The sequence below is a fragment of the Hyperolius riggenbachi genome, chromosome 4 (assembly GCF_040937935.1).
Source record: "Hyperolius riggenbachi isolate aHypRig1 chromosome 4, aHypRig1.pri, whole genome shotgun sequence".
NCBI lineage: Eukaryota > Metazoa > Chordata > Amphibia > Anura > Hyperoliidae > Hyperolius > Hyperolius riggenbachi.
Genome location: NC_090649.1, coordinates 267,472,174 through 267,490,826, shown reverse-complemented (window position 1 = coordinate 267,490,826; position 18,653 = coordinate 267,472,174). Strand labels below are relative to the sequence as shown.

At 40.9% G+C, this 18,653-nt stretch overlaps 1 protein-coding gene across 2 annotated transcripts in view; it reads right to left on the bottom strand.

The window, feature by feature from the left end:
• Positions 1-17,517, bottom strand: part of LIN28B (lin-28 homolog B) — a 110,708-nt gene extending 93,191 nt beyond the window's left edge. Inside the window, exons 1-2 of one of the 2 annotated variants that reach the window (XM_068279423.1) lie at positions 17,376-17,517; positions 16,641-16,828 (exon numbers count right to left, since the gene is read on the bottom strand). In XM_068279423.1, the coding sequence (XP_068135524.1) occupies positions 16,641-16,828; positions 17,376-17,385 (198 nt within the window). In that variant the 5' untranslated portion in view covers positions 17,386-17,517. Of the gene's footprint in view, positions 1-16,640; positions 17,166-17,375 lie in introns of those variants that run through there. The other variant, XM_068279421.1, reaches the window with a different exon arrangement.
• Positions 17,518-18,653: the final 1,136 nt, after the last annotated feature.

Genomic DNA, 18,653 nt, shown 5'->3' with positions numbered 1-18,653 from the left:
TATCGAAAGGGGAAGAGGAAAGGGAAATATGGGAGGTCTCACTGGAAGACACAGCACGGAGATAAAGCAAAAGCCTCAATGAACATGGCATGGCTGAATGCAGAAGAGTAAGTGGATGTGGATTAAAGGATAGTTAACAGCCATCAGAAATGATCACATTTACTGTATATACTCGAATACAAGTTGACCTTGTGAATAAGTCAACCTCAATATTTGACCCTCTTAAGCTGGAATTTTTTTTTAAAGAAAACCAGAGATGAATAAAAAGCCTTTTTTTTTTTTTACTTACCCGGGGCTTCCTCCAGTCCCATAAGCATGGATGCGTCCCTCGCCGTCCTCACGCATGCCTCCCGCGGTTCGACCGGAATCCTCGGCTCATCCGCAATCAAACACCGGTAGACGGCTCAGTCTGACTGAGTGATGTCAGCCGGGGCCTTCTGCCCTTGCGCAGAAGGCCCCCTGATGACGTCACACAGCCGCTTACCGGAGCAGATTGCAGCTGAAGAGTGGTGCTGAGGAGGATAGTGAGGGACGCATCTGTGCTTATGGGGCTGGAAAAAGCCACGGTTACCTAAAAAAACATGCTTTTTATTCATCTCTGGGTCACTTCAACTCTGGGTCGCTGTGATGAGTAAAGAATTTTAGCAATTAACCCATCCAGGCCCCTCAAGTGTAGCCAATAATTCACTGGTCTGTCCCCATGCTCCCTATTAGAGTGGCCAGTGTCTGCACCCCCTGCACACCCTTTTAGCCAGGACTGTGGAATCTGTACAAAAATCTTCTGACTCCTCAGTTTATGAAATCACGACTCCGACTCCAACTCCAACTCCGGGTATCCAAAATGGCTCTGACTCCTCGACTCCGACTCCTTAGTCTAATACTTAACAAGGCTGTGGATTTTGTACAAAAATCATTTGACTCCAACTCCTCAGTTTATGAACTCAACGACTCCGACTCCCTAAAATTGCCCCAACTCAGACTCCACAGCCCTGCTTTTAGCGTGGCTAGTATGTGCATCCTGCTCCCCCTTTTAGGATGGCCAGTACGCAGCCCTCTGCCCATAAAAGGAGTCGGAGTTAAAAAGTTGGATTTTGGGGTACCTGGAGTCGGAGCTTTCATAAACTGAGAAGGCTAAGTCACATGATTTTTGTACCAACTCCACAGCCCTGTGCGAATCGCAGACAAAAAGAGCCAGAGTGTGAATGAGTCATAAAACAAATTGTATGTAGCCTAGTACTGGGACAGTCAAATGAACTTCCTGCTGATTTCGTTTAGCCCAATTCCAAGCTGCATACAAACTGCTTTAAAAGGATACCGAGGTGACATGTGACATGATGAGATGGACATGTGTATGTACAGTGCCTAGCACATAAATAACTATGCTGTGTTCCTTTTTTTCCTTTCTCTGCCTGAAAGAGTTAAACATCAGGTATTTAAGCGGCAGTTTCTGTCTTGGTCGGGACTGAGTCAGACTACAGTATGACCCTCACTGCTAATAAATTAACTATAAAATTAACTAGATTTCCTAGCAGAAAATGGCTTCTGAGGGCAGGAAGGAAAAAAAAAAAAAGGGTCAATAGTTATATTAGCTCTGGCATACTTCAATACAGTAAATGTGTCATCAAGCAAAACCACTAAAACAGTAAACCGTAAAAAGTAGATTTAAATATAAAACTGTGAAACATCTTAAAGTCATTTTAAAGAGAATCTGTATTGTTAAAATCACACAAAAGTAAACATACCAGTGCGTTAAGGGACATCTCCTATTACCCTCTGTCACAATTTCGCCGCTCCCCGCCGCATTAAAAGTGGTTAAAAACAGTTTTAAAAAGTTTGTTTATAAACAAACAAAATGGCCACCAAAACAGGAAGTAGGTTGATGTACAGTATGTCCACACATAGAAAATACATCCATACACAAGCAGGCTGTATACAGCCTTCCTTTTGAATCTCAAGAGATCATTTGTGTGTTTCTTTCCCCCTGCATCTCTCATGCACTGAAGTTTCAGGCTGCTCTTTTCTTCCTGCAAACAGCTTTGCCCTTGTCTGTATTTCCTCACTATGTGAAAGCCCAGCCAGCTCAGAGGACGATTTATCCAGCTTGTAAAAGATAAGAGAGAAGAGAGAAGCTGCTCTAATCTAAATAACACACAGGCAGTGTGCATAGAGGAGCCTGGAAGGGGGAGTTCATAGCAGAACCACAACACTGAAGAACTTGGCAGCCTTCCAGACACAGGCTGACAAGTCTGACAAGAGACAGATAAGTTGATTTATTACAGAGACAGTGATAGTATAAAGTGCTGCAGTAAGCCAGAACACATTAGAATAGCTTTTTGAACTTGTAGGATGATAAAAAAACAGGATGCAAATTTTTGTTACGGAGTCTCTTTAAGGAGAAGGAAGATAGATACAATTGTTTATTTCATTAGCTTATTTTCATCTTTAGAGTCCTTTAAATCTGCTCGCAAAAATTATTAGCTTCCAATGACCATCTCTACTAAGCAGAGACAACAGTAAACTGGGGCATAGACTAAGATTTTGTGCAGGAGCACTGACCAATCCAGATGCATGCCAACATCTGCAAAGGGCATACACAGCTGTCACTTAGATGCTCAGACCCCCTCTAGGAAATAATGTGTAGGAGCTATTAAGGGTCCTCCTATCTTCCAGAAAGTAAAAATCAGTACACTATAATGGATTAGAATTGCATTATCCATCATGAAGTTGGTGTTGATTTAGCATGTTTTTTGGTAAATATACTTTAAAGGGAATCTGAAGTGAAAAACTTATGATATAATGATTTGTATGTGTAGTACAGCTAAGAAACAGAACATTAGTAGGACAGATGAGTCTCATATGGTTTCCAGCAGGGCTATGGAGTCGGTACAAAAATCATCCGACTCAGACTCATGTTATGAAACCACCGACTCAGACTCCAGGTACCCAAAATTGCTCCGACTCCACAGCCCTGGTTTCCAGTACAGGAAGTTATGAAACTTCAATAATCTATGCAAAAGAGCTTATCTGAGCTCTCCAACCCGGTCGGCTACAGTGCTCTTTTTTAAAGCACTTATCTCAACCTGTCTAACAGTTTCTTGTTTAAGGTCTTACATCAGGTATGTTCAAAGGGCCATCTGCTCTTTTTCATAGTTTAATATACAGAGTGTAGTTTGTAAACTGCAAATATTAGAGAATGATGCAATATAAAAAAAAAAAAATATTCCACTAAGTAGCTGAAAATAAAAATGAGACTTTTCTTTGCTACTAATGTTCTATGAATTATCCGTACTACACATACAACTTATAAGCCCCATAAACTACTGTGCATGCTCAAAAGATCCAGACTGAGCCAGTTGTGGGGCTGATCGCGGCTGACCGCGGGAGGACAGCAAGGGACTCCGACGTGTTTATGGGACGGGCGCAAGCCTCGGGTAAAGTATCAATTCTTTAGTTTCCGAGGTCTGTGGTACACTTTAACCGAGCCAAAAAAAAAAAAAAAAAAAAATTAATTTACCTGGGGCTTCCACCAGCCCCCTGCAGACGTCCGTCCTGTGTCCGCGCATCGTCCTGCATCACTCTCCAATCATCCGGTCCCCTGACGTGGCTCAGTTTAGTTTTCGGCAACAGTGCTTCAGTTCCTGTGGCCATTCTGCGCATGCGCAGTATGCGTACTGTGCATTCGTTGGACAGCCACAGGGGAGGGAGCGCAATAAAGGATGGGTGGACAGGGCCAAGCAGTCACACTGACTCAGCGACTATCCAGTTCCAGAAAACTAAACTGAGCCACGGCAGGGGACCGGGTGATCTGTGAGTGACGGCGCAGGACATCTGCAGGGGGCTGGTGGAAGCCCCAGGTAAGTGATACTTTTTTTTTTTTTTTTTTTTTGCGCTGGCTCGGTTAAGGTTCCCTTTAATGTACTAAACTAGCAAAGCTTTAAAGAGAAACCATAACCAAGAATTGAACTTCATCCCAATCAGTAGCTGATACCCCTTTTACATGAGAAATCTATTCCTTTTCACAAATGGATCATCAGGGGGCTCTGTATGGCTGATATTGTGGCGAAACCCTTCCTACAGGAAACTGTGAGGACCGTGGTCCTGGCAGTTTCCGGTTTGTGAACCTCGTTGCATTGTGGGAAACAGCTGTTTTTAACTGCCAAAAATGCAAGCAGCATTTCCTTCCATTAACATCACCTGCCAGCAGTAAAAATCTTACTATGTGATACGGTAAATGTCAGAATGTAAATCAGGGAGGAAAGCTTTTACAATGGGCAAACACTGACTAAATCATTTATATATAATTATTGTAAAAATGAGGCACTTTTTTTTATTACATTATTTTCACTGGAGTTCCTCTTTAACATTAGGTTGTGTATCTAGCCATTTGCATATTCCATTATCATAGGTACATAGAAATGTACAGTTTTAGATCAATACATTTTGTTAGTTAATAACTCCAGACAGTTTCATCTCTAGTGTGACTAGACTGAAGACTGATGTGCTTATGTTCACTAATAAGGAGAGATAGAGATAGAGATAGAGATAGAGATAGAGATAGAGATAGAGATAGAGATAGAGATATATATATATATTTTCAGCAATCCTCTAAGGGAGGGATGACATGACCTGTGCCTGCAGGGAAACAGACAATTTACCGCAAGTTTTTTTTTTTTTTTTCTGTGCAACTGAACTCACACTTAGAGTAACCAGTGCAGCAAAAAGTGCAGTTTGCATTTGTTTTTTTTGTAATGTTATACAGAACCGCAGATTGCTTCTGAAAACGCAGTAGACCCACAGGAAAGCATTTTCGCTTTGATTTCACATTGCTGCAAAACGCCTGTGATTTAAAAAAAAGTGTGACCCCCTGCCTGACACCATTGTGAGATGTACAAAAATATTTATTTTTGATTTTTCTAGTTCTAGATGTCATCTGCATTAATATATTGCTCTAAAGTTCTAACATTTTTTTTTTATAGAGATGGGAGAAAAAAAATGAAAAGCTTCTCAACTCTTTTGAATCTACTACATAAGAATTGTGTGTTGCATGTAAGAATAGTAGTTACACTTAGGATATAAGTCTAACTACTATTTTGACATGCATCACACAATTACCGTATGTACAGGGCACACACACACTGGAAGGGTTGAGGTGAACCTGCAATGAGCGTTGGAGCTGACCTTTCCATTCTGCTTATTATGCTGATCTTTTTTCAGTAGGAGATGGAATTAAGGTGGCCATATACTTTTAAAGATGGTCATCAAACAGATCCCTCTCAGATCAGATTTTACCTGACAGAGATCTATTACTGCCACACACTAGATAGACTTTTTTTTTAATCCCTTCAGCATGAAATCTAGGAGGAAAAAAATAAATACCGTAAATAACAGCAGCGTTGCAATGTTCCGATGCAGTGCAATGCTGTGGCCTGTCAATCTGCTGTCAGTCCTAACTTGCTGCAGATCGATAGATTCACGTACCTGACTTAAACAAGGACGATTTCACCCCCTTCACCCCAAAAAAATTTACAAAAATCGGGTTAGCTGCAGCATCGATTCCTAGCAGGTTCAATCAGATTACTCAAATTGACAGGAAATCAACAGAAAAAGACAAAAAAACAAACAAACAAAAAAAAAAAAAGATATGTTTAGGGTCACCTTTACACAGCAGTGAAAGTATGCAGCCAGAACACCTGATATGCACTCTACCTCTCCCCCACTTTCCATGACATAATGACACAGGATCAGCCCATCAGGCAGCCTTTACAGAAGGAATGCCAAAGTGCTCCCCTCCCCCAATTCTCTCATTGGCTTGTTCTGAGGAATCTGTCCTGCTGAGAATTCAAAACACTCAGCAGAATTATACTACAAAGTAGTCCCTGATTAACAAATGAGATAGTGACTGTAGACTCATTCATCTGAATCTGTCCATTTATTGATACACTGTGCCATCTCTGTCCCCTGTATCGCCTCTATGCCACCTTGTGCCTCCAGTGTCCCCTTTGTTCCCCTGTGCCTTCAGAGTGTCCCAGTTCCGAGTGTCTCCCTCTGTGCCACCTCTGCCTCTACTGTGCCCACCTGTCCTTTGTGCCTCCTTCTGCTCCCCCCCCCCCCCCCCCCCAGTGCCCACTTCCTTCCTAGTGATGACGGTAATGTGCCAGTTTCGCTCATGCAGTGTGGCCACGCTCCTTTATGATCGAGCGCGTCAACGCAAACATCCAGAGGGTCCCAGTGCTGGATCGCCAGTTTTATGCTTTAAAAGGCATAAAAAGTTTATGCAGAATTTGCTGTATAGTGTTCTGCTGCAAAAGATCTTTGTACCAAGTTTCAGGGCTCTTTTACACTACATGTGATTCTGGTTTTGATGCGATTTTACATGTGATTCCGATTGATGCAATAAAGAAAAAAAATCCTGTTTTTTCTTCTTGTGTTCGTAGCATGGAGTGAGAATCATAATCGTATTTGAAATTTGCAGTGTAAATTTTTCTTTGCATTTTTTACGTTTTTCTCAAAAACTACGAGGTCTTTTAGGATTTTTTCTTTTCCATTTACTCCCACAGAATCAATTTTCACATTGTTGGGCCATTATTATGAGCAAGTCGTTTGTAAGTCAGGGACTCCCCATATTTTTAATAAACTTACTATTTTTCTTTAAAACATTAATGTATGTGTCTCCTGAGCCAGATTAGCCTCTGAAAATATAACAGACTGTATAGACTGTTGAAGGATGCAGTTCCAACACAAGCGGTTTTTGTTTTTACATTTTTCAACAAAACGAGGACGGATTAAAGAAAATGTTAACTATGGTTATTAAACTACAATTAACAGGTCAGTGCTGCACACATCTTTTTGCCATTTAAGATTATTTAAAAATGACACTTCCAATATAAATTTTAGATTCCAACTTTGCCGCAACTTGTTAGCTATATAGAGCAGGCGCTTGTTTCTCATTTTTAACACCTGAATTAGTCCATGATCTGAAAACTCACATCTAGCATTTTCCATTAGAAATACAATGGACTGTTTTATATGAACATAAAAACAAAGTAAGCAAGCTGAATTGAGAATGGTCTATGAATCTGCAATATAAAAAAGAGCTAAGATACAACTGACAGCATTTTTAACACCCATGAAAGTGGAATCTCTTTAAAACGAAAACCAGATGTGAATTTTTTAAGCATTTAGAGAGTGCTGTCATTTTGTCCCTATGACACCTTCCAAAACAGGCATACAAACAGCCATAAAAACCTGGCAGATATCACTTCCCCGCTCTAGACCAAATTGTGTAATTCTACAAGTGACAGCAAGACCAAAAGAAAGATAAAAAAACTGGGGATAGAGTGGTGCCCTGAGAAGATGAATGGAATCCAGCAGAAATGCCTACAGCATATTTGTGTTCAACTTCACTGAAGTAGCATTTCCTTATCACCAGTAGAGAACAAAAATGGGCTTCATGAAAAGTCTTCCCAGGTCAACCTAAAATCTTTAAAGGGCAGCGAGAAAGGAATTCATCCATCAGTGACTGCACACTGCTAAATAACTCAAGAATGTATGACGTAGAATAGAAGGTCTTTATGGGGAAATGTCTGTTTCAGATACATGAGAAGCAGACACTTTTATAATGTGACCTTACAAAGCAAGTTCATGTAGGTAAATATCACAGCACATTTATTTCCGTATAAGTTGGATTTCTTTCAAGTTTTTCAATTCAATGAGATAGTGGCATTCGGAAGCACGCATCAGAAATAGCTAATAGCACAGGGCATTTTGCAGCAAGATTAATACAAATAACTAATCATATATTGTATTTATATTATAGATATAAGAAATCGTAGGAAGGAAAAAAAAAATAAAAAAAAATTATAATGTTCTTTACTCTGGTTGCAAAGCTTTCATTTTTATAGGACTGTCTAATAGCTTTACTATTTTTTATGTTTTTATTTTTGTGCTGGAAAAAAATAAATCACTTCATCTGTGATAACGCCTGGATTATTATTATTATTATTATTATTATAATAATAAAGAGAGGTTAAAAGTCATTTAAAATGTATTGATAAAAGTAAAATGTATCCTGATGGATACAATGAAAAAACAGGTATGAGAAGAGAGGGGAAAAAACCGTGACAAACATTCGATTTATTTAAATGGTCAACATGATTAATCTTTCCTGTAAATAGCTAGTTATTGAGACTCAGACCAGGTTGTTGTGAAACTAAAGCCAGGCTCAAAAAAACAATAATGCAGATCTCAAGAATGTGCTAAAACACCCCAGTTGTGTTCTTAAAAGCAAACAACATGCACCAGGTAAAAAAAAATAAAATGAATAATCAATGAATCATATTTCGCATGTTTAATTGCTAGACATTAGTTTAATATGGTGTAACTTTCTTAAAGTTGGGATTGTTTATCACTACAATTCTCTTGCAAGGATCCCAGCCCCCATCACAAGCTTGGTGGGTGGGACCCCTCCCCCACTGTAGTTGCCATGTGAGTTCTGAGAAAATATAGTAACCGTTCACTATTCTGAAACACAGCACTAGCATGACTTGGAATTGAGGAAAATCCCTCCATTTCACATGCAAGTGCTAACAGCTAATGCAACATACTTAAAATGCCCCAAATATGATGCAGAGACGCACCATGAATCATTTTCTCACAAGAAAACACAGGTTTATAGACTAATCTGATGCCGAGACACTATACTGCATCCACAGGCATTACCTTTATTGCAGTTCATTTAAAATGATACTATAAAAAGCCATACATTCCAATACAATACCCTTCTTTTTAAAAATACATTTGTTGTCCCCATCACGTGCCTTGAAATTGTTTATTAGATTTATATAAAGCTATTACACAACATAACCCTAGCTTAATTGCCAAAGTTACATTACAGATTTCAAATTAACGGTTATAGCCATATTTGTATAGCCATATTTGCATCCAAAGGGGGGATATAGATAGATAGATAGATAGATAGATAGATAGATAGATAGATAATCACACAGACACATGGAATATGCATACACAAGTCACCTTCAACCCTCTGCGTGAGTCACTAGAGGGAAGTCACATGATTACACCACTGAAGGAGAGAGAACTGTTTTCTTTCTATGAAGACAGGGGGAACCCCTTTTCACAGGAGAAACAAGCTTGGTATTAGCTGCCCAGAGCAGGACCATTTATAGATAGGGTCTACATTCCAAGAAAATAAATAAACTGATGGGATGAGGTAAATTTTCACAGGACCCACTTTAACCTTGCAAATTCATAAAAAATAGGGAAAATGCATCCAACTTCCCAACCAGAAGTGCCCCCATGTCAAAAACATCAAATATAAAATGACAGAACGAGGACAGTTAATCAGATGTCACCTGCCTGCACTATCATTTTATAATAGAATGTAAGCTCTATTACAGCGAACGGATCCCAAGGATGGCAAGCAAACTGCATAAAGACGCGTTTTAAACCCGATAGCAAATGTCCAAACAGCAGTACACAGCTTTATGCTCATAAATCTTATGTATAATTTAGGGATAGCCAATAACCATATTTAGTTCTTTGATTTAAATACTTAACACATTCTGACAACCATGCATAAGTTAAAGCAAGTCTATTCTATTAAGAGCATAAATACTGCCAAACTGAAAGCAATACATTTGATTTAAACACAGAACATAATTTATAAATGAATCTGAAAGGGAAAGCCGCAGCTGCCAGCACCACGACAAATATAAGTAAGAATAATGAATATATAAACAGTTTCAATTTCTATATTAACACACAGCTAAGCAGGGATTTATTTCATATTAAGCAGAGGAGGTGTTGCCTAGAATTTCCACATGACCATTTAGTCATATCAGTGCACAGACCACAATGTCACATGAATGAGTTACACAAAGTATTGATCAGTTGTAAAGGGACTGCTGCAAAAAAAAGCAAGGACGGATCCTGGGGGGGGGGGGGGGGGGGCTTACATATCGGGTCTTGTAAACAATTCAGCAATTTGCCTCCAAGTTACAGAATGAAGGCATAAGCTGCCCAAGGAAGTAGTAAGCAATGAACAGCTATGACCCTCACTTCCCTAGTTTGATCAAGAGAGTCTGCAACCTGAGCCAAAGGGTGCAAATTCCTCCCATTCAAAAGATCTTCAATGGAGTGGGGGAAGGAATGTTAACCCTTTTGCTGCTGAAGAGCGTCTAACAGTAAATAGGTTTAACTGTGGACTGAACTTTGACACACCACCCAGATACCTAGCACTCAGAGACCCAGCTTTTGATGAAAATTGAGGTTTGACCATAGATATACTGTATTCTACAACCAGTGTTCCCCTTTCCTGCTCCAGAGGAAGATTATACAAAAATGTTAACATATCTGAATTTGGGGGAAAAACAGCAGCAGCAGTTAGATTTGCTGTGTTTATTTGTCAAAAAAAGGATTATAAATGTAGTAGGATTGGGCTATAGATGCATACAAAGCATTGCTAAATAACTAGCGACTGCAAAGCAGCATATCTGGGGCTTACAACTGACATCAGTAAGGCAAATTATATGTAAATGTTGCGCTCTCTCTCTCTCTCTCTCTCTCTCTCTCTCTCTCTCTCTCTCTCTCTCTCTCTCTCTCTCTCTAAAGCCCCAGCTTGTATAAATTAGTGGCATTTCTAAGACGATATAGAGCAGGTAGGCTGCTTTAGAAGATATTTTATTATTTCCAATAGTAAAAGGAGAATAGCATAAAAAGTGTGCAAAATGAGGACACAAATTAGTGGATAAGCTGTAACTATCAGTTAAGATGCATTATATTAATACAAAGGCTACAGCAGCTTATGTGTCTGTTCACAGAAATGAAAGATTCATTTTGGTTCAGGCTATGCAAGGAAAAAAATATAATGCAGCCTACTCCAGAAAAAAAAAAAACACAGGAGATGTCAGTGAGCTGGCAAATCCTTGTTTATTGAGGTTTGGAGCTCACAATAAGAAATGTACAGTGTATATACAGCTTTAGAATATTCACAGTATCTCTGCATCTTTAGTTGACCATAAGAATGCATGCAGGATTGAAATAAATCATGAATCAAATGAATTGTTCAAATGGGATGGGTAATTAAAATGATGCCAGTGCTATTGTTCATCAGACATGTGAGAAACCCCTGTACATCAACCAGTATCTCAATAATGAAAACATGTTTTGCAATAACAAATCAATTCTAGAAGCTGCAAACAATTTCAGCATGACAAACATTTTAGATGAGGGGCAGATAAACAAAGAGACATTTACGGTACCTTGTTTTCAAATCCAGAACATGTTTAATAAAATACAAAGTAGCAAAAAAAAAAATAAAAAAAATAAAAAAAATTACAGAATGGGGGGTGGGGAGGGGTGGCAGGACTGAAAAAAAAAAAATCTATGGCAAAGGAAAGACTAAAGAGCAGAGCAGAATGGTAGTGGGTGTCTAATCAGATGAAACAATCCTATATGCAATATTTGCCTCAGCAAAAAAAAAAAAAAATATATATATATATATATATGACACATCATTAGCATGAAAACATACACCAATTCCAGAACATGATATAGCAGGAATGCAAGTCAACAGGGTGTAAAAACAAGCCATTTTACATATCAAGACCCAGTTGTGATTTTTCTCTTTAGAAATACTAAAAGCAAATAACATCTGAACACACACAAAGGTCATAACCCAGTCAAAGGGAAGCATCATCTCTGGCAATTTGCTCAAGTCCGAACCTGCCTCTACACCATGCAATTTCACGTGCGATCGACAGAATTTGATAAGATCGATTAAATCCAATCCGACATGTCCGATCGATCATGTGTTCGATTTTGGTTTTCAATGCAAAATCGATCACACGATCAATCGAACCCCGATAGGACATGTCTAATTTAATTGATCTAATCGAATTCGATTGCACGTGAAATTGCATGGTGTAGAGGGCTTTATACACTAGGAAATCACACACAGACTTAATAAGTTTGACAGGAAAACAGTTACATTATCTGAATTTGCTCCAACCTAGATATGCTCAAGCAAAGCAAGTGCTTGTATGTAAGCATAGCATGCTGCTGACTTCCTTTTAAATGCAATTTCCAAAAAAATGAATCCCATCACGTCAACGTGGAGCAATGTCACGTGTATGAAGAAATGTGTGGCTGAGCTGCTGTTCACTGCAGACATTGTATAGCAGGCATAAGCCTTCCCCAATCTGAATGCAGTGCTGAGCTCATGCAGACACAGCCCTCAGGCACTGCATGCACCTCTGCAGCCAGCGGCGCGTTACACGCTGCCCCCCCGGATGCATGCTGCGCAGGTCCGCCATGCCCCCCACGCTTCACTGCATACTGTTCCGGTCCCCCCGGTACTGACGGGGGCCACGGCATAACTTCATTGGATTGAAGAAGACCAATAGGAATCCTCCCTCCGGGTTCCGCTGAGTGATGGACCAATGAAAATCCTCTCTGGTGAGCGGAGGAGGATTCCAATTGGTCTTTTTCAAACCAAAGGAGTATGCCGGGGTTTGAGGATGAAGGTGAGAAGACAGGCGAAAGGACAGAGTGATGGCGGGACGAAGGGTGACAGTGCAGAGGAGGTGAACTAATGGACCTGGGAACAGCATACTGAGAGCGGGACATAGATGTAGAATACTTCCCTCCATTTGTAACTGACCAAGCACTATGTACATCAAAAACACGCGCACAACTTTAACCTAAGCTCTGATGGCACCTTAACTCAAAGATACGCCCATTGTATGAGGTCAGCACCTGCACAGCCAATCCTTCATGCACTTTTCAAAGAAGGAGAGGAGGAAAATAAACAAACAATGATAAAGAGTTAGGAAACCCTATGTGCGAGGTAAAACAATCATAGCCTACCATTTTCAGTGCATGCATAGCTAAAGCTACAGCTGGCATACTACCAGGCCAAAATCCTAGCTCACTAGCAATAAAACCTGCAAACCATTTCCAAAACTGAGAATGTTGGGTTTAAAGGCCAACTGAAGTGAAATGGGATATAGATGCTGATAATTGTTTCCTTTTTAGCAATAACAGTTGCCTGCCTGGCAGTCCTGCTGATCCTCTGCCTCTAATACTTTTAGCCATAGACCCTGATCAAGCATATGCAGATCAGACATTTGACATATTGTCATATCTGACAAGATTGGCTGCATGCTTCCTTCTGGTATTATTCTGACACTACTGAAGCCAAATAGATCAGGGCTGCCAGACAACTGGTATTGTTTAAAAGGGAATAAATAGGTCAGCCTCCATATTCTACTCACTACAGTTGTCCTTTAAAAAATACACTAACTAGCCTTCCAAAACAAAAGAAAAATTATTTTTTTTTTTTTATATATGCATTATGGGATGTTTAGGATTAACTATATAAAACACTATTTCAAACCTGATTTAATCTACAACCAATCGCAATGGAGAAAATACCAATTAACATAACATTGTTGTATTACAAGGATTACAGCTGGTTTATGGGAGGGAAAAAAAAAAAAAAAAAAAAAAAAAAAAAAGCAGCAAGAATGCCATAGTTTCCATTAACAATCAGTTACCTCATTATAAATTAATCGCCATAATACTATAGACAAGTTAAAATTGTCTTTGCCTTCCATGAACAGCAATTTAAATACAAGCCAGTTCCATTACAAAAAAAAAAAAAATCAAGTTAGGCTATATTCACATCGACATTTGCGTCGGACAATATAATCACATAGCAAACGCAGTGCAATTATATTGTTATGGTGTAGTCAAACTGGCACTTTAGCAGCCCGATACTGTCGAGGCATGCTGTGCAGTACCAAAAGAACCTGCGATTGTACAGCTGCAGTGAAGCAAACTTCTCATGTACTGTATGCTTCACCGTATGTTGCACCGAACATGGTGCGCAACACCTCAGTGTGAAAATAGTCTTATGATAGGTAGGGGTGGTCAACGAGAATGCAAAGTTTGAGTTGAGGCAGCATTACGCAAATGTATGCAGCTTGAAAATGAACCAATCAAATCCTGCTGAGGTAAAAGTCAATTGGTCCATTTTCAGGCTGCATAAATATTCATACAAAATTTGCATCTTACGGACCATCTCTGATGCTAGGTATACATGATGCAATTTTCCATCACATCGATGGGTCAAAACGATAATTTCCTACATGTCCAATCTACTCAATAGCGGGATAAATTTTCAGGTTCCTGCTGAACAAAATTGATCAGGGAGCAGATCTGACATTTCAGAAATTATTACTTCGACCCATCAATCTGATGGAAAATTGCATAGTGTATACCTAGCACTAGGCACCAGTTGTCATTTTAAGAGGAATTGACCATCTGGCCCCTGGGACTTCTCCAGACCTGTCCCAACTGATAAATTTCATTGCACAATTGCATAGGTAATTTACCTTCCTGTTTAAACATTTCTGATTGCTAAATACTGCATTTTCATCTTTTTTTTTAATATTTCTCTTTTGAGAGATATACGTCTACCAGGTTATGCAATGTTTTTTGCAGCAGTAATGTAATCACAGTTTAAAAGTGGTGTTCTAGCAGAGTGAATTACATTCAGAAGCATCATAGGAGGTAGCTCTCACAATATCAAAGCACAGTCATTGTATCAACAGAACTTCAGCTTTTAAAAAAAAAATGCAACATTTAAACAAATTACATTACAAAATGCGAATGTTGGCAACTTAGTATATGCACTTTGCACACAACTAAAAGAAAAAAAATAATAATAAAAGTTAATATCAAGCCAATGAGGGATGGAAGCACAGGGAATAAATATACAATTACACAGAGGAAGTGTTTTCTTTTTTACTTTACTCACCTATAAAATAAATTTATGAGATCGTAAAATGCAATTTAATGACCTGAAGGAGGTTCAAATGAAAAAGGGAAAAGTCGGGGACTGATTATATCAGATTTGAAAAAAAAAGTAGGTAACTGGATCTCAAAAGAATGAATACACACAATATGGTTCATGTAAGAAAGGAGAAATAGGAGAGGGAATAAAATACCACCCACTCCACAGTAATAACTCATCTGCCTCACAGATTGGTTTCTCACCTATATTCCATTCAAAGCAAAAAAACTATGAATACACCAAGTGGTGGGCCATAGTGTTAGCTATCCAGCAAAAAGCAGTGATGTCCCTATGTGACCCATCCAGCTCCATTTCAGTCGAGCTTTGTTTCTTTGGGGCTGAACCATGGCCCCAATCAAAGCAATCACAAGGGGTTATAGGGACCTTCCAGAAGAGGAAAATAATCAGCATTATTAATCAAAGGGGTGTGATCTTGGTATAAAATATTGTTGGGGCCAAATATTTTAAGGGCGAGGATTGGCAACAATATGAACAATTCCAAACTAATACACAAAGGTGCCATCAAGTGCATCACTTATGATGCAGTGTGAATTAAAGTAAAACATAGGCTATAGGACTCTGTCCAAGACAGAGTCCTATAGAGTCCTAGGCAGCACATGCAATTACCTTGTGAAATGAAAGAAACCAAATAATTACATAAGATTAGACAAATAATAATCTTCATTAAGCATAAATGAGTAACTAAGCTGTCACAGCTAGAAAGCAGCCTAGTTTCCAGCAAGCCAGCAGCAGTAGGCAATATACCCTGATGCACAGTCCACACATCGGAAAACTATAAACATAAAGGGCCCCTGGCCACATGCCTTCTTTACTTCAAGGCAGAGCAGGAGCTCACATGAGGTTTCCTGCTGTTCCTAACCAGTGCAAAAGCAACATGGCCCTTTTGAAACTTCATCATTAACTTTACTGTCATTTGCCCCTTGTATTTTAGTGGCAGCTGGGCCTTCCTAAATCTAGAGAGAAGGCCTTGCAACTGCAGTCAGGCACCTTGTTTTGTAGAGGCGCCCCTGCAATTAGAAAGGACGCTAAACATGAGGGCGGGTCTAGGTGGCACGGAGTCTGTCACCCACAGTCACCTTGATGGACAAGCAGTAGAGTGTTGTACCATGTTACCCATTAGTAAAAGCAAGGCAGTTGAATCATCCTGATTCAAAACTGCTTGATGGACAAAAATACAACTACTCCAGTCCCAGCAATGCAGAATGTGTAACCTATATACTTGGGGGCTGTAGTCAGCTAACACCTCCCTTACTGGAACACATTACCTAGGGGCAAACAAAGCAGCAGAATATCCTACTGACTATTGCAGGGAGGGAGAGGCAGCCACCCAAGTGCTGGTGGTCTGAAGGTAGCCAGACAGCTAGCGATTTTGATTCAATCGACAAAGCGATCAACTTTATTGGTTGATTAACTTCAGAGTGGTTGATCAAAAGTCAGATGACTAGTGACCCACACACTACAAGTAAGATGCTATGCAATACTTCTTCACATTCAATCTGTGTCGATCAACATCATGTGAACACAAGGCGATTCCTGTACGATTGACCGATATCTCCCATCCTGCTAGATTCCTCATGATATCGGCCAGTTTTAATCGATCAAGCACACTGGGACACGAATTGATAAAATGATCGTACAGCAAATGTGCGAGATGTCTGGCCGAGTCCTGGTGCTGAAAGGGTTTCTCCATCTCCTAGTGGGTGGTGAGCTGAGGGGGGGCTGAGTAAGAAGAGGGATGACTTACTTGGTGTACAAAAACATCAACCGGGCTTTCTAAGGGACTTCCTTCCCGGCTGGTCATAGAGATAAACCCGAATCCCATCCGCACGTTGAACCATTTACAGTGTCCGGAGCCGCGCAGGAGCTGGGTGTCCTCCTCTTCCTCCTCGGGCAGCTTCTCTTGTTCTTCTCGGCCACCTTTACCAGCACCTCCTGCGTGGGCGCAAGTAGAGAAGGCAATGAGACAAAGCAGGCGATCGCGGGTGCAGTCTAGCTGTGTGTAGCCTGATCGCTCCCTCCCTCCCCCGTGTTTATTTGTAAACACATGTGCCTGACTGAGCTGGGATCGCATTGTGGACAGCAGCAGCAGCAGCAAGTCATGTGCACCTGGGAAGGCGCCTTGTGGGAGGCGAGCTGCTGCTACTACTACGAGCAGGATGATTGCACAACAACTTGTTATCGCACATGCACGGGATCCCCCCACTGTTTACACATTTCCCACAGTCGCCAAACCCGGACAGGTGGCGGCTTCTCAAGGTTAAGCGCATGAGAAAAGCCACCCCGGTTACCACAGCAATTTCAAACAAAAGCCTCCCCTCTCCTGCTCGCCCCCCGCACAGCAGCGCCGCTCGCCTCGCACTGCCGCTCCAGCAGCATGAGCTCAAGTTGTAGCAGACAGACAGCGCTCCCCTCCCCTCCAGTACCGATGCCCCGCAGCCCGCTCAGCGAGCGCACAGAATGGAGAGATCGCGCTATGCACCTTCGGCCATGACGCCCTCTGCTCCGCAAACGTAAGATGAGAAGTTTCCTCTGGAATGGGGGTGATCTGCTGCATCAATGTGACATCCTGATGTGGAGCGATCCCGAATTTAGCTCGCATGGTCTAGCGTGCTCTCCTCCTTGTGCTGCTCCCGTCTGTGCGCTCGCTCCCCGGCCCCCTCTGCTGCACACGTGACTCTGTCATTACATGCCTTCTTGCTACTCATTTCAGCACGGATCCTGGAGGGGCTGGCAGGAGCTGCGAGCAGCCAATCGGCACGTCCAGGCCAGCACGGAAATCATTTATGAATGAAGCTGCTGCACACACGCCTTGTGTCTCTACACAACACAGCAGCACATATACTATATACACAGAGCCAGCAGCGACACCTTCCCATTCACATGCATGCAGAATGGAGTATGGGCCATACAGGAGTTACTGGCTGCACAGTCCCACATAGCTCCCAGCCAGGTTTTAGATAGCTGAATGTATGTATTGGACATTATGGTATAGATGCTCAGCCTAGCAATCTTTTATTGGGGGGTCCAGAGAGACGCTTCCACCTCATGGTAGCCTGGAAATTAAAGGCAGGCGGCGTCTGGGTTAGAATGTGGATATTGCTATGTGTTTAGAGGAGGGTGTGGGGTGAAGGCGGGTGCTGGATCGGACTTCACAGGTTTACTCCGCCATCTCTTTCCGGGGGAGGGGATGTGATTAATGACTTCCTAAATAAGAGACCAGAGCTGGGAGGGACGGGAGGAGGGGAGAGAACCTCAATCAACATAGATTGTTTCTCAAGACAGAAAAGACGTCAGATGCAGGCCATATACATATCAATTTTTCCCATCGATTCCTGGCAGATCCAATCACTCTGTTCAAATATGTCAGAAATCTATAGTAGGACATGCAGCGCTAGTATGATTGAGGTGAGCCAGCGAGAAAGTCCATAGGGAAATTCCGCTGTCGTGGTTCGGTGGACAGCACCCTCTCAAACTGCTAGGATTCAGGTTGGTTGTAGTGGTAAGATGCCCACCCTATTCAGCCAATCAGAGTTATAGACGTTGCTGTGATTGGAGAACTGTTCCCTATAGACTTTTACACTGGCTTATCAAAATTATGATCAGGTCAAACAGAAAATCTTGATCACACATGGAGTGGCAGTAGATCGACTATCCTTTTAGTGTTAAGGTGCCCATTAACTGTACAATTTTTTTTTATCAGATATAATCATTCAATGCACTTTTTATGATCGTAAGTAATTGGAAAGGCAATTCTCAA